The sequence below is a fragment of the Aspergillus pseudotamarii genome (genome assembly GCF_009193445.1).
Source record: "Aspergillus pseudotamarii strain CBS 117625 unplaced genomic scaffold BDV38scaffold_16, whole genome shotgun sequence".
Lineage (NCBI taxonomy): Eukaryota > Fungi > Ascomycota > Eurotiomycetes > Eurotiales > Aspergillaceae > Aspergillus > Aspergillus pseudotamarii.
In genome coordinates, this window is record NW_022475030.1 from 429,167 (window position 1) to 448,483 (window position 19,317).

Sequence of the window (19,317 nt, forward strand, 5' to 3'; positions counted from 1 at the left end):
TCTCCACATCTACCCTCAGCTGAGGTCACGTCACCATCTCGCTCCAGCCTAGAACCCGGCCCTTACTACGGAAATACAGAAACAATCGGGACCTTCACCCTTCAGTACATCTCTTATCCTACATGACGACACATTGTCGATATAAGTAAACTCAAAATGGCCTCGGAAACGTCGCTAGTGGCCAAGCTAGATACGTTGGTCGCTGACGTCCTGGCTGACTGGAACATATACACTACTCTCATCGCAGGGACTATTGTCGCCTTTCTTATCTATTCCATTGCTACGTCCAAGGAGCCAGACATTCACCCATTCTTGCTGGCTCGCCAGTCAACAGCCTTCCCTGTCCGCCAGCCTGGTGAAACTGCCGCCTACCGCAGCCTTGAGACCCCACACGGGTTTCCCCTTCGGTCCGGACTGAACGTCAAAGACCCCGGCGCACCAAAATGGACCGCTGGACGAAGAGGTGACTTGCGCGATGTCTGGAAAACTGCTGTTCGCGGAGCTGCAGAGGAAGGAAAGTTATCTGGTAAACAGGGAAAGCTCTATACTGTGCTCGGAAGAAGGGCGATAGAGCATTCGTTGGAACAAGTAACGCAAGAGATCAATGTCATTGGAACTCGCCTGCAATCCTCCAAGGCTAAAACAGTTGCCGTCTGTCTTACAGACTCAGTGGAGCTTTTGGCCTCAATATTCGGTTAGCGCTCCTCGACCTGCGTGCGCTCTATGGCTGCTTACTGACAGAAGCTCTGATACAGCCGGTGCTTTTTATGGGTTTAAGGTCATCCTTATTCCTCACAACCTTGACCCTAATGATCTATCTACCCTCCTGCAGAAATCTCAGGCAGATGTATTGATTGCGGAGGCAGGCGCGCTTGATTTGTCTCTTGTAGCAAAGAGTAACGAGCAACTCACTCAAGTTATCTGGGTTGCGAAGCTTGGTAGTAGGCATATGGACTGGAATGATGTGCCTGGTGATGTCAAAGGTACTCTAGAGGTTGCTGTCTGGCATGAAATATTAGAAGAGAAGAAGGACTTGGCTGGGCTTGATGTTCCCAGCTGGGAGCCCAACAGCCCTTCACCTTCCCTTACTACGGTTTGGCCGTCCGCCACAGGAGCAGGCGAGTTCATTGAGTATCAGCCGGAGGTAGGATTTCCCTTCCTGTACTGGTTCAAGGCTGATAGTGTCACAGAACTTGATCTCCGCCATCGCTGGCCTGACTTATTCCCTACCTCGTAATGAGCGCTTTAACCCTACTGATCTTGTGCTTTCGACTGATTCCCTCTCTCGCTCCTATCCATTATGCCAGGTCATGGCTGCTCTGTACTCGAATGCCTCTGTTGCAGTGAACTCTGTCGCTGGGGAAGGTGTCGACTTCGCTTTGGCTACCGTTGGAGTATCTCCAACTGTAGTTATCGCCTCATCTCGTACAATGTCCGATTACCATAGCAGATTCATGGAGCCACATTCTGGCGTTATCTCTTCCCTGGCTCGTTGGTTTGATGTGAGAAAACTAGATGCTGGAGTTATGCCTTCTCATGGCATGTTCAGTCAGGTTGCCAATATTGGACCGATGGCTGAACTCTCACTCGACAAACTTCGCCTCTTATGCATCTCGCACCGTGCGGACGCCGATCCCAATGTTCGCCTTACCTCTGGACAGTTGACGGACTTGAAGATATTTACTGGGGCTCGTGTGGTCTATGCCTTGACTGGTCCAGGCGTGGCCGGCGCTGTCTCTCAGACGAACGTATTCGACTATAGGCGTTATCAGGGCCAGAATCACTTCGGAGCTCCTTTAAGTAGCGTTGAAATTGTTCTCACCGGTGTTTCTGAAGACAAGGAAAATGAGGGACAGGTATGCGATGCTGTCATAATGGACTTGCACTATGTCTTTTCACCTAGCTAACGATTGCCCAACAGATTACTGTTTCTGGCCCAGCCGTTGTTTCTGAGAAAACTACGCTGACGGCACAGGGCCGCATCCGTGACGACAACACAATAGAGTTGTGCTAAATCGTCTATTTGCACAACAACATCTGATCGTTTTTAGCGTTGACCTGGCCGCTACATGACTTATGTTACCGGCTGATTTCTTTGCACCTTTTGAATGGAGAATTAAATTGCCTCTATCCATGTTGATACTGAAGTGCCCCACACATGTTAGGCGCAGCGGTATATTTTGTCCAAGGAGAAAATAGCTCATTTTCAAATTGAAATAACATACAGCTCCAAATGATTCTAAGTGGTAATATACAGTTCATGGACAATGTGTAGAAAGAAACATGGGTTTAACCCTAATGCAAAAGGTGACTCTGCTCAAGGCCCAACGTTGGCCGTTGCACAGCTTTCTCCGGTGCAGCCTTCTTCTGGTTCGCAATCAAAGTTCCCAGCTCATTTACGCGTGTCTTCAAACCCGGAGCGACAGACTTATCATTTGAAATGCCGTTGACCTTGAGGGCAAGCTTCATACCATTGTAGATGGGCACGATCTCTTGCAGCACGTGATCAACCTCGTGCCAATTCTTAGCGTCACGATTGAAGTTACTAAGAGACCAGCTGCCCAGGAGACGTTGAGCATAGGAACGGACCAGGCCGCCTTCATCGTTGCCGCCAAGCTCGTTAATGGCACGAGCAGCGCTGAGCTCCAGCAGGGTACCAATGACAAATGGCTTCCTCTTAGGATCCAGCTCCAGGTTATGTTCGATGTGTTGGGGGGCTTCCATCAGGGAGACAAACTGCTTGGCCAATGTGAAAGCCTTCGATACTTCGGGATCCTTAAACTCTCCTCTTTGGGCCTTGCGGTGAAGTTCGAAGAAGATGCGCTGTACAATATCCACATTGTTGAGACGGAGACCAGTCCGCTCGCTCTGCTTCGCGGCTTCGAGAATAATACCAAGAGCATCAGCCTGGCCAGCCCGGCGCACCAACCACTCCCAGCGGTCTGACTTAATGACACGATGTGACATTCGCAATCCGGACAGGAAAGGGATCAAGTTCTGCCAGTCCTTTGTCGTCTGCATGAGTGTAATAACGTCCACGATTTCCTTCTTCGTTGGCCTTGATTGCGGGTCCATGGGGCGAAGCAGGAATGGCTCTTCATCTTCGCCAACGGATACGCTGACCGGCTCTTCCTCTAGACGGTCGGCGTACTTCTGACGAAACATTAACCTCCTTTGCTGCGTTCCTAGTCCAAACGGTATGAAGAGTTCTTCGCGGAAACGATTGAGGGCCTGGTCCAGCTCGGCGGAGGAAGTCGGAGAAAAGGTCGGGATGGCTGCATTCTAGAAGTTAGTTTGGTGGCAACAAAGGAAGACCAGCGAGCAATCGCACCATTTTTCGAGGAATAGCAACGCTTCTGTGTGAGGGTGCTAATAGATTGACGGAGGGTGTTGGAACTTTGGCCGCGGAAGAGCCTTCCAATGGCGTTCTGCGCCATTGTATTGAAGGTACAGAGGGCGCGGGCGTATTTGAATGCAATAGGTTCTCCTAAAGAAACCTTCTCGAGAAGAGCAAACCCTGCTTGTACAGAATTGAAGATTAGATCAACACAACGTGAAGCGCAAGCTGGACCGCGGTGGCAGAAAAGTTCCCCGAGTTGAGTTCTGGACGTTGACCCAAACAGGGAATTTGAGTCTTGGCGGAAATTCTGCCGGTCCGCAAACTTCACGCTCGGAGGTCCGCCTGTTTCTCGCATCTTTCTCTTTGCCAGCTGCTCAGCGCACCACAATCCTTGCAGCCATGGCGACATTCTCACCAATCCTGCGGCAGCTGGGCTGCTTAAGGTCTATCGCGAAGCCCCAATCATTGGTGTCGTCCCAAATCGCTCGCCGATCCATCACGACTGCATACACTCCGAAACAAGAGCCCGTCCCTCTTCCGAGCAAATTGCCCAAGTCGTTCCTTTCTCAAATACCTCCTCGCCAGCAGCCTACAAATGGTATGCGTTGCGCCTTTTGCTCCACCCCGGAGGCTACTTTCAGATAGCTAATGCACCCCTAAACAGGCCGCAAGAAGCTCAAAGTCTACCCTGCTCCGCCTTCCAGCCGCACGGTTTGCAAAGATCCCGTGGCAGCAGTGACCGAATCTCAATTGGCAGCCCTTGATCCAACTGGTGAACGCAAAGCACTTTTCGACTACAGAAGAAACCCACGCAGTGTGAAGGTCGGCGATATCCTGCGCGTGACCTTTAAGAACGGGGACCCATTCTCCGGCGTTTGTCTTAGCATTCGTCTGCGCGGCGTTGACACCACATTCTTGCTTCGTAATGAGCTTACCAGGGTCGGTGTTGAGATGTGGGTGAAGGTTTTCAGTCCCAACGTTGAGAGCGTGGAAATTGTACAGAGGACGGAGAAGAGGAAGAGAAGAGCCAGGTTGTACTACATGAGGTGCGTATACGGCTTGTTGTTGGGGAGGTTTTGTGAGTTCTATCTGTGCTCAACTTGGCTAACATATCTTGTTTCACCCCCACAGACAACCCAGACACGATATGCGCAGCGTCGAGAACATCGTCTCGAACTACCTCCGACAGAAGTCTGCTCTTTCCGGCCAGAGAGGACAGGGAGGACGTGGTCGTGGACAGAAACGGCGTCGTTAAAGGGCCGCTGCTCATTCGGGGTTTTGCATTTGGCGACTGTATTATTACTACTTGTATATGGCCATTGACGTTTTCTGAATTATCATTTCTTGTAACCTTGGATAGAGATCAATATAGGGTATTTTCTTGGAAGAAACTAGAAATTACAATAAAACCATCGGCATTGCTCGATATTGTGCTGATGCACGGGATTTATCGATTTTTGCGGGGTTTGTTGATCTCTCGTTAACATCTGCCTTGCTAGAGACGCCAATTGAATTCTGCTACCCCACAAACGTCCTTTTGGGGTATAACTTCTGATGTTCTCTGGGGAAAAGTGTTTGACAATATGCCTCACTATAATTATACTCCACTTCCTCCAGGGCGTAACACCATTCGCATGCTTCGCCTATTACCAAATCAAGACCGGACTGCTCCAATTAAATGTGAGCTCATTGAGCACCCTCTCAAGAAACATGAGGAGCAGGCCTACGAAGCCCTGTCGTATGTTTGGGGTTCCACAGAAAACCCCTCTTCGATATATGTCAACAACTGCGCCCTGGAGGTCACGTCGAACTTGCATGCAGCGCTGTCGCACCTTCGATTTCAACGATTCCCGAGGCTGCTGTGGGTCGATGCTATATGCATTGACCAAAAAGGCAACGCAGAGAAAGAACAGCAGATTCAATTGATGGCAAGTATCTATGGACAAGCGAGAAATGTTATCGTTTGGCTTGGAGAAGAAGAAAATGATAGCACTCTAACACTTGCGAGATTACAAGTCGCCGCGGAAGGCGAGAGTCTGGTGGTAGATTTCAATGATGCAGCACTTATAACACTCTTAGAACGCCCTTGGTTCCGACGGGTCTGGGTAAGAGTAACACTAAGCAAGGTATACACACAAAGGAGCCGGATTAACAAAATTACAGGTTCTTCAGGAGGTTGGAGTTGCTCGGTCAGTCCTGGTCAAATGTGGCCCTATGGAGATGAATGGCTACGCATTTTCCTCAGGTTTGCGCGGTATAGAGGCCTTAAATAACAGATGTCCAAGGCTGCAGAGTTTGATCAATTCCGTACGCCCAGTCACTTATCTCTTAGGAAGAGCAATATTCCGTCCGGGTTACGGAGTAATGTACAAGAAGGGACGCCCTTTGGGCGAGTTGCTCGATATGTATCATTCCCATGAGGCCACCATACGCCATGATAAAGTGTTTGCCCTTCTGGGTATGTGCTGCGAGAACCTAGAAGCAGTGGGCTTGTTGCCTCACTATGAGATCCCCTGGGAAGTTCTCTTTCAGCAAATAATTAGGCATGTTCTGTCGCAACGGGTGTCGATCGAAACTTGGCCTGATAAGGAGTTAGCGTTGATCAAGGGCATAGGTTATAGCCTAGGGAGGGTATCTGCAGCGTACGGAGACAAATCTCGATTTGACAGACAGCATGTGCACATTGACTTAGACAACTCGATGCAATTGCTTCAGTACAGCAAGGATTCGAGAAGTGGCTGCAATCATAGCGACGAACGAAGCACCGTTAAATGGACCGTGCGGGTCTCAGCACAACCTGTCAAGTCGGGAGATGTTGTCTGTCTCTTACAAGGGGCGTCCAAACCAAGCATTGTCAGGCCATTCAACGATTATTTTGATATCATCCTAATAGGAGTAACTCCTTTACATATCGCAAATGGTGAAACCTTTCGAATAGACGAGTCCTTAACATCGGAGATTCCAGACCACCTCGACGAAGTGGGACAGGAACTTGGGTACGACTGTCTTCGGGGGCTTGTGTTCGTCTGGAACTGGGACCGATCCTTTGACCATCTGAACCCACGTGAATCAGTTGCAACAACACCAAAGATAAAATGACTTGATACTAGGAGCTCTGCCAACTGAATCAGATTAAGTCAAGAGATCATACGATGGGGCAGCCATGCTATTATCAAGTACTAGTGGCACTCCACAATCTAATGGGTGAAGATAGACAGATACTCTGTGCAACAATGCCGGAAGCTTTGCAGGACAAATGCTTGGATTTTCAAGCAGTTACATACTGCAAGGCGCCCATATAGAAGGACGGAATAACTAAAAAGATAGACTAAAAGAGAATCCGACAAGATGAGATATCGCAAAGCGACATGGATGCGTAAATCGAGGTTATTCTCCTTATCATGGAGGACATATCACATAATCTTTGTGATTTACCGTCAGCAAACGATCAAGGCTTGCCAGTGCACTGATGCTTTCACAATGGAATGACACAGATGTTCAATGCGGTATCTGCTCAGCTCAGGCTCGTATTGGGCTGGTAGTCAACCAAATGCTGTACGTATTTCCCTTGACAGATAGAATGTCAACTAATGTCGTCGAGGCTAAGATACTCGGGATATCTGGTTGGTTTTCATATTAGAACACTCTTCATCGGTCTCTTTTCAAGGTAATATGGTGCATCTGCTCTGTCGCCATCCACAAATGTTGAACTTCATCCCTTTTTACTCCAGCCTTTCCAAACTCTTCTCCGACTTCTTTGTCATGCAGGATCGGCACTGCGGTCGTGGATTTTCCACCTATTATTCTTTTCTTTTATTTTCGGTTTTCGTCCGATCTCTATTTGCATTACCCAATCGTGTCGTAACAGAACAGCTTTGTCTAGTATACGATCGCACGGCCTTGTTCCGAGCGGTCTTGAATATGTGCTGCCCCCACGTTTCCAACGCTACCTCGGATTTACCTCCAAAACTCGAGTGATCAACGGGCCAGTTCCCCGCAGATTGTCAAACCCCAGACCGAGCTCCCCATCTGCCGCGGTGGGTCTGCGTGGGGATAGAGAACCTACCCCAGCCAGTCCATAACGACGAAACTGAAAGTCTTCGTTTCGTTGCGGATGCAATTGGATTCGATGGTGGATTAAGCTTCGTCGGCAGTGATCATGCTAGCTGGCCTGGCATCTTGTTTAGTCAGGTTTGGGCCGTCCATAAAGACAACGATGACCCCTCACCTTCCTGACGCAGCGTTTCCCTCGTGTCTGTATTTGCATCGAACTGGAAGTTGACAGCTTTTGGCTGGCTCTCACGCGTGAAGAAGAACAAAGCTGCCAGCAACATGGGCGGCAACCCTAATCTGGAGCCTTCTCCAGGCTCCAAGACCGACCTGGCAGAAGCACCTACATTTATCCACAGCGAGAACACACATGTCGAGGCGGGCTTGAAAGCACTAAACCCGAAAGATGGCGACACGGCCATGGCACTCTTTAACGACGAGGAACTTCAGGAACCTGTGGATCCGGTTGAGGCAAGAAAGTTGCTCTGGAAGATTGATTTTATGATATTGCCCTATCTAGCTGTTTGCTACGCGTTCTTCTATATTGACAAGGTAGTTAAAGATTTTGATCCCAGTGTGTACCAGCTGCTTATTGCATTGGACCGGCTAACGCGCAGCTGTATGCATTCGCAGACCACGTTAAGTTATGCGGCAATCTTTGGGATCAATGAAGATCTTAACCTTCATGGTACACAGTATAGTTGGCTCAGTAGTATCTTCTACTTTGGATTCCTCGCCTGGGCGTTTCCGACAAACTTCCTGATGCAAAGACTGCCTATTGGTATGGGATCAATTAACAAAGGCATATAAAATCTGATCTAATTAGCCTGTCTTAGGAAAATACCTTGGAGCGAACATCTTCATGTGGTACGTTTCTGATTCTTTACCACCAGATAGCAACACGGCCATCTAACAGCTCAAAGGGGTGTTTTCTTGATGATCCAAGCCGCATGTCACAATTTCGCTACTCTTGCAGTGCTTCGAGCTCTTGGGGGAGCTGCAGAGGCTTGTGCAGATCCTGCGTTCATGCTCATTACTAGTATGTGGTACACGCGACGCGAACAGCCTGTACGTATTGGTTTATGGTATACGGCCAACGGGCTCGGAATTGCCCTCGGCGGTCTATTAGGTTATGGCATTGGTCATATCAGAGGTGCACTTCCATCGTGGAAGTACGAATTTATTGTGATGTAGGCAAACCCTCCATTTTACTGCTACTGAATTCTCTTCTAAGTTGAGACTGCCATCTAGTGGCGCACTTTGCTCAACCTGGGGAATCGTCATGTTCATCTTCCTCCCTGATTCACCGGTCTCAGCACCGGGCCTCAGCCAAAGGGAGCGTCGAATCGCGGTAGAGAGATTACGAGATAACCAGACTGGTGTCGAAAACAAGCATCTCAAACCCTACCAAATTCTCGAAGCATTCCTAGACTACAAGATTTATTTCTTCTTCACCCTCGGTGTAGTTTGTATGAAACCCTCTCCCTTGATTATCGAAATACCATAGCTTATATGACGAATTATCCAGGTAACATTCCAAACGGCGGTATCTCCAATTTTGGAACCATAATCATCAAAGGCTTCGGATTCTCTACCCTAGTAACTACCCTGATGCAGGTGAGAAGCTATATTGATGACACCAAACTATAACAAAAGCTCAAAATTCACCATCCAGATACCCTACGGGGCCTTGATCGCACTCTCCATTCTAGCCTGTGTATATCTCAACGACCGCTTCGAGAACAGACGCTGCGTCTTCATCTTAATCTTCCTCATACCGAACATAGCAGGGGCATTCGGCCTGCGCTTCGTCCCACCAGACCAACAAGTCGGCCGTTTAATCTGCTATTACTTAACAGGACCATACAACGCCGCCTTTGTCCTGGTCCTGAGTATGCAAGTCGCAAATACAGCGGGTATGGCAGCCCAGAAATTCCACACCGATACACCCAACTAATCAAAATCATTCAAGGCCACACAAAGAAAGTAGTCACAAACGCAGTCCTCTTCCTGGGCTATTGTACCGGAAACATCGCCGGTCCATTCTTCTACAAAGAGAGCCAGAAGTGAGTGAAGTTGCTGTAGGACCGCTACGATACTCAGTGCTAAACAAGTTCTACAGACCCACCTACGAGCTTGGCATCTGGTCTATGATCGTTTCGCATCTGATTGAAGCTGTTATTATTTCTATCTTGGGTCTTCTGCTTCGCTGGGAGAATCAAAAGAGGGATAAGATGCAGTCTCAGATGGAAGGCGGATTGGAAGGTAGAGATTTGGATGCCACGGCTTTCTTAGATCTGACCGATAGGGAGAATTTGAAGTATGCTTTTTTGCCCCCTGGTTTATCTCGCTGATCGTGTGGGGTATTCATGCTAACGTTTTCATTTACAGCTTCCGGTATATTTATTAGCATGATTATTATATTCTATCAAGGAATGGGCCATGATATCAATGATATGGTAGCGGATATAAAGATGTAAGGATAAGTCATAATGAACATATATCCACCGGTTTGAAACCGAATAATATCCCATAATCCTCAAAAAAGAAAATAAATAAATAAATATATACACCTGTATATAAACAGAGAAGATAAACCAACCAAAATCTAACAAAAGGAAAAAGGAGAATGAAAGAATGAAAGAAGGAAATAACCCAAATCTATTCCTTCGACGACGAAGTTTGCCCAGAATTCTCCTCCGCAATATCATGCTGACCAACAATAGTCAAGAACACCTGATCCAGCGTCGTCTGACTAACGGAATAAAACTGTATCCCGAGCTCCTCCTTACTCTCCTCAAGATGCGAAAAGAGCTTGACGATACTATTATTCCCATTTTCTCCCTTGATCATGTCCAGATCCGGCTCAGACCGCGGCGTAATATCATCGTCATAGCAATCATACTCTGTCGAGTCCGACCCAGTAGCAGGAACCGTAAAGCGTAGTTGACCATGATACGTCTTCTCTTCAATAACAGCACCGAGGAAATTCTGACTAACCCAAGTGCGGATCCGGTGCATATCCTCTTCACTCGTGTGGGGAGCCAGGCTATGTACCAAATGAACATGGTATCTGTTCCCGTAGTTTGCTCTAAGGGAATTCGTGGTACCAAGAGCGAGCATGCGTTTCGCCATGATACCCGCCCGATGAGCAAGGGCATCCGCCTCCTCCATAGAATGAGTGGTGAGGACGATCGAACGTCCAGAAGCAACAGCAGCGAGGGTCTTCCACATGACTCGCTTAGACGCGGCGTCCATACCGGATGACGGCTCATCGAGAAGTAGAACAGTAGGGTTACCCATCAAGGCGATACCGAGCGACAGCTTGCGTTTGTTCCCGCCGGAGAGAGTAGTCGCCATGCGGTGCTTGAACTGTGTTAGACCGACGGCTCGCATGACTTCATTAACATTGTGGGGGACATCGGGGACGCCGCGGATGCGAGCATAGAAGGTGAGGTGCTCTAGGACGGTCATTTGGTCCATTGCGTCGAACTGGGGACAGACGCCGAGGTGGGATCGGGCGGAAGCACGGTGTCGTAGGACGGAGATGTTGTCGACGAATATGTCGCCTCCGTTTCGGGAGGGTGGAGTGTCGCCTCGGATGAGGGAGATGGTTGTTGTTTTGCCAGCGCCGTTGGGGCCTAGAAGGGCGAATACTTCGCCTTTGTTGACGCTGAAGGTGATGTCCTCTACCGCGGTGAATTTGTGGAATGTTTTTGTGAGATGAAGGACGCGGAGGCCGTTGTCTGGGTTTGAACTTGGGGACTGTGTCTTTTCAGAATTAACGTCTTTGTCTAATGTGGATTTTTCTTCCTCGTCGTTGGGCTTGGATTTGGCACGTAGGAGGGAAAGTACTGAGCCTCCGTCGAACCATAGAAGTAATCCGAAGAGAACGAAAGACTGAACAATCAGGTAAAGAATGGGTCCACCGTAGAGAGTGATTTCTCCTGGGTAGGAGGCAACTTCGGTTCCCCGGCATAATATGGAGAATACATTCAGAGACACAAACAGGGCACGGAGGAGGTTTCCGGAAGGTGAAATTAGACCGATCGTGAAATGAGCGATGTCGATATAAGACTCCGTTTTGTCCGTGGGCGTGTAGGTCTGAATACACATATAGGCGATGAGATATACGAGGAATAGGACGCACTGACTGCCAGCCGCGACTGCAAAGGCTGCAAGTTGGGATCTTGAGAACAGGGAGACTAAGTACGATAGCAAAGTGGAGCAAAGTCCATATAAGAAGAAGACAACAAAAAGGTATCCTGGATTATACCAGACATCGGATACGGCTCTGAAGATGATGATGGCGAGAACGCTGGAGATAAGGACAATACTGAAGTCAAATCCGACGTATGCAAGCCAAAGGGACGCGCCCCTGACACCGTTGCTGAAGTGAAGTGCTCTGACATTCCTCAGTCGCTCCACAGTCGGATACAGGGCGAATAGAGCCGGGTAGACCGACATGGCTAGACCAAAGTAGACGATAAGCTGGAGAATTTTACCGGCGTTGGGCTGCAAAGGGATGCCAAAATACTGAAATTGGAGGTTGATAGGCATGTCGGTAAGTAGACGGTGGAACATGTTTTGTATGACAGCAGCAAGGGGGAAATCACCATTGTCGCCTTTCCAGGCGACGGTGGGACTGGACGATGCATCTCCAAGGTAAAATCCACCCGGGGTGACATTATGGAAGTTATGGTTGATATAGTCTTCAAATTCAGAAAGACTGTCCACCACATGGAAGTAAGATTCAGGAGTCCCTGTTATAGCTTCTCCAGAGCTAGATAATGAGCTAACAAAGCTCTCCAAAGTGGCATTTGAGACCTTGCTAGAAGGGCCGAGTACGATCTGAAAGTCGTCTAGCGATTTTAGGGATTGAGGCTTTGGCGTCCTGGTTGTGCTTCCTGCACTGCAGCCTGCTAATGTAACATCTTTTAGGAAGAGCGTAACCAGGCCAGCTGCAATGACTGGGATAAGCAAGGCTGCGATGTACGGAAGAGGATTGCGACGTAGGATGGTAGCTCTTTTACGGAAGAGATACCACGCCTGGAGGGCCATACTGATGCGTCGACCAGTGAGGAGTTGCAACCCTTGATGTACGTCTTCCTTGCCTTGCTTTTCAGGAGGCTGCATTTCGGCTTGGGCATGTTCCACAACAGTGTCCTGACCCTTCTGGGAGTTAAGCTCTCCAGCCACCTTTAGAAAAACGTCCTCAATTGTAGGCCCGCTTACGCGGTATTCTGTGATGCCCTCTTGTTCAAGCCTTGAAATGAAGGTTGCAGCTTCTGCAGAAGTTTGAACGGTATAGACGGTCTCTTCAAAGTGCGTTTCTTGGGGAATGTCATTGAATGCATGGCTCAATGCTGCCCCTGGCATGTTTAAAACATGGATACGATATCCTGAGCCTAGCCGATGCTTCAATTCCACGCTCGACCCCTGTGCCTTGAGCACGCCCTTGGAGAGAATGGCAATGTGATCGGCTAGAAGGTCCGCTTCATCCAAAAAGTGCGTGGTCAACAATATAGTGCGGGAGCCTCTTTCAGCTAAAAGAATATCCCAGATTTTTCTTCGCGAGATTGGGTCAAGACCAGATGAAACCTCGTCTACACAGCAGACGGAGGAAGCCCCAGTGAACATCATTGCTAATTGAACCTTTCGCTTTTGTCCACCGGAAAGGGTTCTCGTATAGGAACTGACTTTTTTATCAAGATCACAATCATGTAAAAGCCCTAGCAGTTGGTTCTCAGTATCAATGTTTTCAGTGGCCTTGAGCCTGTTGAAGATCTTGACATGTTCTTTAACAGTTAGGGTATCCCAGAGTACGTTTTTCTGTGGACAAAGGCCAAATCTGCCACCTTCTGTTCCATAGTCTATGTTAATTTCCCCAGAGGAGATTTTTGTTAGACCAGCGATAGAATCTAAGGTAGTAGATTTGCCGGATCCGTTAGCGCCGAGAAGGACCATAATTTGTCCCTTTTTGACATCCATGCTCAAGTTATCAACTGCCAGAACAGACTGACGGGTACTGCCAAAGCGTGTAGCTATATTTTTGTAGAACCATCCAGGTTGGTAGGATTTCGTGAAACCTTGTAATCTGAGTGCAGTCGTCGAGGTATTAGAGCTTGTGGCCTTTCGGCCCTTTGATGCCGTGCTGTACAGTATGCGCTCCACCATAGCTGCAAGCAACGGATACACGAGTATTTGGATGATAAGAAGTATCCACAGGACGACTCCGGGAAGCGACCAAGGGTTCTCAGGGGCCGCATGCACCAAGTTTGTAGGTAGGTCTTGCCTTTCCCATCGAGCCATGAATATGTGAAAGTAGACATAGTTCATTGGCGGGAATAGAAGACCAAGTATGGCAACAGCACCATTGGTCCTCGCTGGGACCATCTGGGCTATGACACCGAGGAGCAAGCAAGCTATAACGACGGAAATACCACTGAGCTGTGCTCTTTTGAAGAAAGATGCCCCAAAGATCGAAAAGGACGACAAAGCGAGCCCCGCCAGGATGTTGTATACTATAGTAATTCCCGCGGATGTTCTGCTATAGATTCCGTATTTCAAGATGGCGCCCATGATAATCCACCCTATGCCATATACAACGTCTAGTGCCAAATGGGCTGCGATAAACCGGGCTGCTTGTGATTGCCATCTGGACTCATTTGGCATCATACAGTCTATCAGCTGACTCATTCCCAGTTCACGTTCCATCGCGACTAAGCCAGTTAGCTGGTAGGTAACTCCCACGATGCCGATAAAAATGGCAATGGCCATGATGTTGATAATTGCACCCATATAATTGACCCGGATTTCGTTTCGACGCCCCTCTTGGGTCAAAGACGTAAATGGATACTCCATGATCTATAGGATTGTCAGTCAAGCCCAAGGTGATCGGTGTGGGCTGTCCACAAGTGGAAGGAAATTACCTCGTCAGGCAGAGCGTTCTGATCAGTAGATGCATTAGCCTGAGCTATGGCTCGGTCGATGGAGTGTTGAAAGGGAAGAAGGTAGCTTTCCTGGTCATTTTCATGACTATCAACATGGATGCCCGCTCCTAGGGCCGCATCCGTTCTGATCGAGTAATTCCATATCCCATGTGGACCTTCTGTTGGAGACGAATAAAACACCGCAGCTGCTATACAAGTGGATACGCCGCTGAGGGATGTCCGGCATAATTCCTGCAGCTCACTTTCAGATGACAACAGATGCGGCTGTACTTGATCCTGGTTGGGCTGTATAGAATCTGTGACTGAGCTGATCACTTTTTCGATAGGCCCGCCAACGAGGCCATTATGAACGAACACCAGCTTATCTCGTCCACCAGTTATAACATGCAGAGTTTCTGATAAAGGCTGTAAGGGGGTTGGATTGCCAATTCCATAAGTAGCTGGTTCAATAAACAGGTTTCGAGCATACGATCTAAATCCCTATTAGACCTACTATTTTTATTGCCTGTTCATGGAGGTGGGATACTCACATGAACGCGGTAAAAATTACTGGCAAAACGAGAGCCCTGAGGACGGTTGTAAATACCGGACGAACAAGAACGAGCAGGAGATTTTTCAGAGTTAGCGTCCAAATTTGTCTAAAAACGAGCTTCAGGTTCGCCATTGTCGCCGGAAAGGAGACAACAAAAACCGATCACTCGACAGTTCATCCCAAGCCTCGAAAACCTCTTAAGGGGAGGGAGTAATGGGTAATATAACAACCGCTAGTTTGACGTAGCTTTAGGTTGACATATTCGATATCGTTTCGAACGCGGTAATTCACCCCCAAGCATTGGCAACATATCCTCTCTGTTAAACGAGGCGCCAAGCCGGGTGATATACCGTATCCTCATCACTTCGCTTGACTCGCCAAGGATAACCAAGACGATAATTCCCGGCTGGGATTGGCGCCCAGAGCCCATCGCTTAACCGCCCCGCTTCCTTCGGGGCTGTGGCCGAATTAGTGTTGATTCGTGCATTGCACGAGGAGATTTCGATGCTATTTCATTCGAGCCCATCGCTAGAATGCAAGACCTTCTTGATTTGATGTGGACAATGCATGCTGCAAATGGAGTTTCGAGAATGAATGAGGCGGCTTCTTAGGCCATGCTCACATGACTATTACAAGCCCTTGGTACCAGTTGACCATTGATTGACACGAAACAGAACGTTATAGTATACCATTATGTGTATAAAAATCTTGAGATCAAATTAAAGACAGGAGTATCCAAGGTAAGGAATCAAGTAGAATTTGTCTATAGACCAATATCGACACAGCAGAACTACAGAGACAAAGGCAGTCATATTCATTGCCTGGCTGCCTTAAAGGTTAAACCTCAGACATGACAAGTTACCAGCAGGGAAGGCTGGATGGATGATGGTGTTAAATAAATTTCCAGGTACCCATCTAATTGGCAAACCACCTGTTTCCTGACACTGGAATGATGAAGAATCTTGACCATCCCAAATGCGCTGATTCGTGGGGACATGCATACTGCGCGCAGGGATCCCGGCATTAATTGGCATGATATCCCACCAAAATGTAACCCTGAAGTGGGATTTGAGCCTGCATATATATAATTATTAACCGATTATGTCGCCTGACTCTAAGCTTGTTTTCACTTCTCTGTCATTTCTCACTTCAGGGCTTATCGTTGTTAAACCGATTACTACATTCCCAAGTACATAATGACTTCCAAGGCCAAGGTTGCTGCGATTCAAGCTGAACCTGTCTGGAATGATTTACAGGGCGGGGTTTCCAAGGTCATCTCATTGATCAAGGACGCCGCCAAAAATGGTGCCAATGTGGTCGGTTTTCCGGAGGTATTCATCCCTGGTTATCCATGGTAAGCAACAAAATAAGCTGTTATCGCGGTACACCCTATTGATTAACTACTGACAAGGAGCATCTGGGCCAACTCGGCCATTGATAACGTGTCCTTCATGAACGAATACTTTGAAAACTCCATGGAAAGAGAATCGGAGGAGATGGAACGCATCAAGGTGGCTGTCCGCGAAGCGGGTGTGTTTATCGTTCTGGGCTATAGTGAACGGTACCGAGGATCATTGTACATTGCTCAGGTATACCTACCACAAGTTGTTCTTTATGCTCGTGTCTTCTAATAACAGATTCTCTAGTCATTTATCGACCCTACTGGTACAATCGTCCACCACCGACGCAAGATCAAGCCGACTCATGTCGAGAGGAGCTATTGGGGAGACGGGCAAGCAGATTCCCTTGAAACAGTAGCCCCCAGTTCTTTTGGAAACATTGGAGGACTCAATTGTTGGGAGCATACCCAGCCACTTCTACGGTACTACGAGTATGCTCAAAACGTTGACATCCATGTCGCAAGCTGGCCTTGCTTGTGGAACATTCCATCTTGGACCTACCATACTTCTGACGAAGCAAGCAGCCGTTTCAGTCAGGTTATGGCCATGGAAGGTGCTTGCTTTGTTCTTGTTTGTACTCAAATCCAGACGCAGGAGGGGAAGGCCAGGTCCAAGTTGCCGGAATTTGACTGGATGAAGCTTCCCGGGGGAGGTTTTACGGTGATATTTGGCCCTGATGGAGCTCCGTTGACAGAACCATTGGATCCTGGAGTGGAAGCGATCGTGTATGCGGATATTGATCTGAAAGATCGGATCAAGGCGAAGCAGAACCTCGACACTGTTGGACATTACTCTCGTCCCGATCTTCTAAGTCTGCGGGTCACGGCTGAAGCTGCAGCCCCTGTTCACTTCAACTAACATTATAACTGTAACGTACAACATTAATCTTATAGTTATGGAACACTAGTATAAATGATCATTACAGGTTGCATAATCTCACACCCAATATGCAATGACACAGCCGTGCAGTTCCATTCAGAAACTACTTTATAGTAGCAATACTACATACTATTAATTCTCACGTTTCATATACCTGAGCTACTCAGACCTTGTCATAGCCCTTTACTCTTTGCAGAGCTTCGAGTGGGCTGCATCTTCAGCATCTACTCCCCTGTACTCGAAGAACTTCTTCCACTCAGAGTCATTGATCAAGTCCTGCGCCAAACTCTTCTCGTACGAGATGGCAAACTCGCAACCCTCGTCGGAGCCAGGCTCCATGGTGCGCGGCGGGTAGATGATGATGACACCCTCGCTTATGCAGTCCAAAAGATGGCGATATGTAATCGGTGTCGCAAAGCCAAAATTGGCTGCGCTCATGTTGGCGTCGCGGTGATCAGTCTGAAGTATGGACATGGGTGGGTACGAGTTAATTCGTACATTCATAGCTGCCTTGTCACGAATAGTTGCTATTATATCAAGCGCCTTGCTGAGGCTTTCTTCAGTAACACTATTGGTGAGCTGCCGGATATATGATGCCAGCTTAGTAAACGGCCACTCGGATATGACCTCCGCCAGGGTGGGATGTGGCACCGGTGCCGTGGGAGAGAAGGCCGCGAACATGATGTTGCCTTGAATCCGTGGTGGGACTTTGGGATTGTCCATACGACGGCGCATATCGACTGCCTCGGACCAGAATATGCTAGATGACATGTCCGGCTTGAAGATAGGGGCGCGGAGTCGCGAAAGGGTACGCCAGATGAAAGCTGAGAAAGCGTCGTAGGTTGAGATCCACGAGTCATCAGTGGGCATTGCCAGCTGCTTCAATTCGGCTGCCTTGCTCTTCGGTAGGTGGAAAAGAAGCGATACGGCTACTGTGTGATCTGGATGACGCTCAGGTGAAGCCGGGCCATCTACCTTTGCTTCTTCGGGCACTTCCGGTTTGGTAAGGCGCGAGCGATCCAGGTATGCTATGTCCCAAGCGGGAAATGGTGTCTGGTTGACAATGGCATAGCAGTTCTCGGCCAGCTGACGGGTGAAGCCAGCCCAACCCAAGACGTCGTTGGCGTAGTGGTGATGGTGCATAATAAAGACTAGCCCTCCGCGGATGAAGTTGGCCTTGAAAGCCGCCACTAACGGGCTCCTATCAGGGTGGGCTTCTGGTTTCTCACCATAAGTCATGGGAGGAACACTCCAGAGGTTGAGATCGCCCAGTGTGGTGGCACTGAAGTGGGACTTTTCTATGTCATCGAAGGACGGGAAGTTTCCTTCGAGGGAGTCAAGCCACTGGACAAAGAATCGGACCGTACTATGCTTTCTCTTCACGAATGAATAGCCATCTGTGGAATCCTTCTCAATTGTCCCGCAAAGGTGTCGTGCTTGACTAAGGGTACGCTCGAGGCCTGATTGTAGCACATCAACTGCCTTCGGCTTATCGGCATCATCTAGTTTGAAGAACAAGGCGTAGTTATTATACGTGCGAGCTGTCAAATAGTCAAGGGTAGAGACTTTGAATCTTTCCACATCCGGATCATTCTCCCATCCAAGCGGGTGTAGGTAAAAGACCTCCTGTTTTGCCATAACTGTAAGCATGTATCCTGGAGATAGTGAGAAAGAAGAAATAGCAAGTTATTTTAGCACGGGGTAGGAATCGAAAGGTGTAAGCTCGTAATATAAGGAAAGGAACGAGGCCCGCCTCCCTGCCATATATTAGTATGGGAGGGGTCAGTAAGCATACTGCCAGCACCGAGGTTTTGAGAGTAAAGTGACATATGGCCTGATATTGTGCTACAGTGTAAGATCAATATTCGGTCCATTCTACTCATCAAGACACGGCATATAGGCACTGTGCTATCAGCACTGCCACGAGTAGTCTTGGTGGGGTGCCTGGGAGAAACATTGGTAGTTCGCTCTCTAAGCCCCGCACGGTGCACCATCCACGACGATTATTACTCTGTCGATAAGCAAAGCGGCATATTATCTCAGGGATAGTGATCCTTTTCTTCAACAGCAAGCGAGCACTCCGAGAGATTTCTATCTAGATACGGGGTATACGTGCCTTCTTAGAAAGGGGTTAGGAACAGGGCTAGAAAGCTGCTTCTAATT

General features: G+C 48.4%; 8 protein-coding genes across 8 annotated transcripts; 5 read left to right on the forward strand and 3 right to left on the reverse strand.

The window, feature by feature from the left end:
• The first annotated feature begins 29 nt into the window (after positions 1-29).
• Positions 30-2,155, forward strand: BDV38DRAFT_51952 (uncharacterized protein). The gene is made up of 4 exons (XM_032063478.1): positions 30-694; positions 756-1,144; positions 1,191-1,856; positions 1,922-2,155. The coding sequence occupies exons 1-4, from the start codon at positions 157-159 to the stop codon at positions 2,012-2,014; spliced, it is 1,686 nt and encodes a 561-aa protein (XP_031915507.1). The 5' UTR covers positions 30-156; the 3' UTR covers positions 2,015-2,155.
• A 140-nt stretch (positions 2,156-2,295) lies between these two features.
• BDV38DRAFT_269938 (uncharacterized protein) lies at positions 2,296-3,437 on the reverse strand (the record flags this gene model as incomplete). Its single annotated transcript, XM_032057055.1, has 2 exons — positions 2,296-3,275; positions 3,332-3,437. 2 exons carry the CDS (start codon positions 3,435-3,437, stop codon positions 2,296-2,298), a joined length of 1,086 nt encoding a protein of 361 aa, XP_031915508.1.
• A 263-nt stretch (positions 3,438-3,700) lies between these two features.
• On the forward strand, positions 3,701-4,713 carry BDV38DRAFT_242686 (mitochondrial 54S ribosomal protein bL19m). The gene is made up of 3 exons (XM_032054133.1): positions 3,701-3,938; positions 4,005-4,386; positions 4,472-4,713. The coding sequence occupies exons 1-3, from the start codon at positions 3,740-3,742 to the stop codon at positions 4,593-4,595; spliced, it is 705 nt and encodes a 234-aa protein (XP_031915509.1). The 5' UTR covers positions 3,701-3,739; the 3' UTR covers positions 4,596-4,713.
• A 2,376-nt stretch (positions 4,714-7,089) lies between these two features.
• BDV38DRAFT_242688 (uncharacterized protein) lies at positions 7,090-7,408 on the forward strand. The gene has a single exon (XM_032054134.1). It carries the CDS (start codon positions 7,103-7,105, stop codon positions 7,316-7,318), a length of 216 nt encoding a protein of 71 aa, XP_031915510.1. The 5' UTR covers positions 7,090-7,102; the 3' UTR covers positions 7,319-7,408.
• A 264-nt stretch (positions 7,409-7,672) lies between these two features.
• BDV38DRAFT_269940 (putative MFS allantoate transporter) lies at positions 7,673-9,744 on the forward strand (the record flags this gene model as incomplete). Its single annotated transcript, XM_032057056.1, has 9 exons — positions 7,673-7,912; positions 8,024-8,171; positions 8,227-8,257; positions 8,314-8,580; positions 8,642-8,859; positions 8,919-9,007; positions 9,066-9,306; positions 9,363-9,456; positions 9,513-9,744. 9 exons carry the CDS (start codon positions 7,673-7,675, stop codon positions 9,742-9,744), a joined length of 1,560 nt encoding a protein of 519 aa, XP_031915511.1.
• A 307-nt stretch (positions 9,745-10,051) lies between these two features.
• Positions 10,052-15,367, reverse strand: BDV38DRAFT_291459 (putative ABC transporter; the record flags this gene model as incomplete). The annotated part of the gene is made up of 3 exons (XM_032061749.1): positions 14,874-15,367; positions 14,323-14,815; positions 10,052-14,257 (listed from the first exon to the last, which is right to left on the reverse strand). The coding sequence occupies exons 1-3, from the start codon at positions 15,005-15,007 to the stop codon at positions 10,052-10,054; spliced, it is 4,833 nt and encodes a 1,610-aa protein (XP_031915512.1). The 5' UTR covers positions 15,008-15,367.
• Positions 15,368-15,994: 627 nt separating this feature from the next.
• BDV38DRAFT_242697 (carbon-nitrogen hydrolase family protein) lies at positions 15,995-17,273 on the forward strand. Its single transcript, XM_032054135.1, has 3 exons — positions 15,995-16,229; positions 16,287-16,464; positions 16,522-17,273. The coding sequence occupies exons 1-3, from the start codon at positions 16,072-16,074 to the stop codon at positions 17,131-17,133; spliced, it is 948 nt and encodes a 315-aa protein (XP_031915513.1). The 5' UTR covers positions 15,995-16,071; the 3' UTR covers positions 17,134-17,273.
• On the reverse strand, positions 17,236-18,792 carry BDV38DRAFT_291461 (transferase family-domain-containing protein; the record flags this gene model as incomplete). The annotated part of the gene is made up of 1 exon (XM_032061750.1): positions 17,236-18,792. One exon carries the CDS (start codon positions 18,790-18,792, stop codon positions 17,338-17,340), a length of 1,455 nt encoding a protein of 484 aa, XP_031915514.1. The 3' UTR covers positions 17,236-17,337.
• Positions 18,793-19,317: the final 525 nt, after the last annotated feature.

Bases quoted from the DNA above. Each gene is read 5' to 3' on its own strand.
- BDV38DRAFT_242686 (XM_032054133.1), top strand. From the start codon at position 3,740: ATGGCGACATTCTCACCAATCCTGCGGCAGCTGGGCTGCTTAAGGTCT. The intron at 3,939-4,004 runs GTATGCGTTGCG...ACCCCTAAACAG, and splicing joins TCGCCAGCAGCCTACAAATG to GCCGCAAGAAGCTCAAAGTC. The intron at 4,387-4,471 runs GTGCGTATACGG...TCACCCCCACAG, and splicing joins GCCAGGTTGTACTACATGAG to ACAACCCAGACACGATATGC.
- BDV38DRAFT_51952 (XM_032063478.1), top strand. From the start codon at position 157: ATGGCCTCGGAAACGTCGCTAGTGGCCAAGCTAGATACGTTGGTCGCT. The intron at 1,145-1,190 runs GTAGGATTTCCC...ATAGTGTCACAG, and splicing joins TCATTGAGTATCAGCCGGAG to AACTTGATCTCCGCCATCGC. The intron at 1,857-1,921 runs GTATGCGATGCT...ATTGCCCAACAG, and splicing joins ACAAGGAAAATGAGGGACAG to ATTACTGTTTCTGGCCCAGC.
- BDV38DRAFT_242688 (XM_032054134.1), top strand. From the start codon at position 7,103: ATGCAGGATCGGCACTGCGGTCGTGGATTTTCCACCTATTATTCTTTT.
- BDV38DRAFT_242697 (XM_032054135.1), top strand. From the start codon at position 16,072: ATGACTTCCAAGGCCAAGGTTGCTGCGATTCAAGCTGAACCTGTCTGG. The intron at 16,230-16,286 runs GTAAGCAACAAA...ACTACTGACAAG, and splicing joins TTCATCCCTGGTTATCCATG to GAGCATCTGGGCCAACTCGG. The intron at 16,465-16,521 runs GTATACCTACCA...CAGATTCTCTAG, and splicing joins GATCATTGTACATTGCTCAG to TCATTTATCGACCCTACTGG.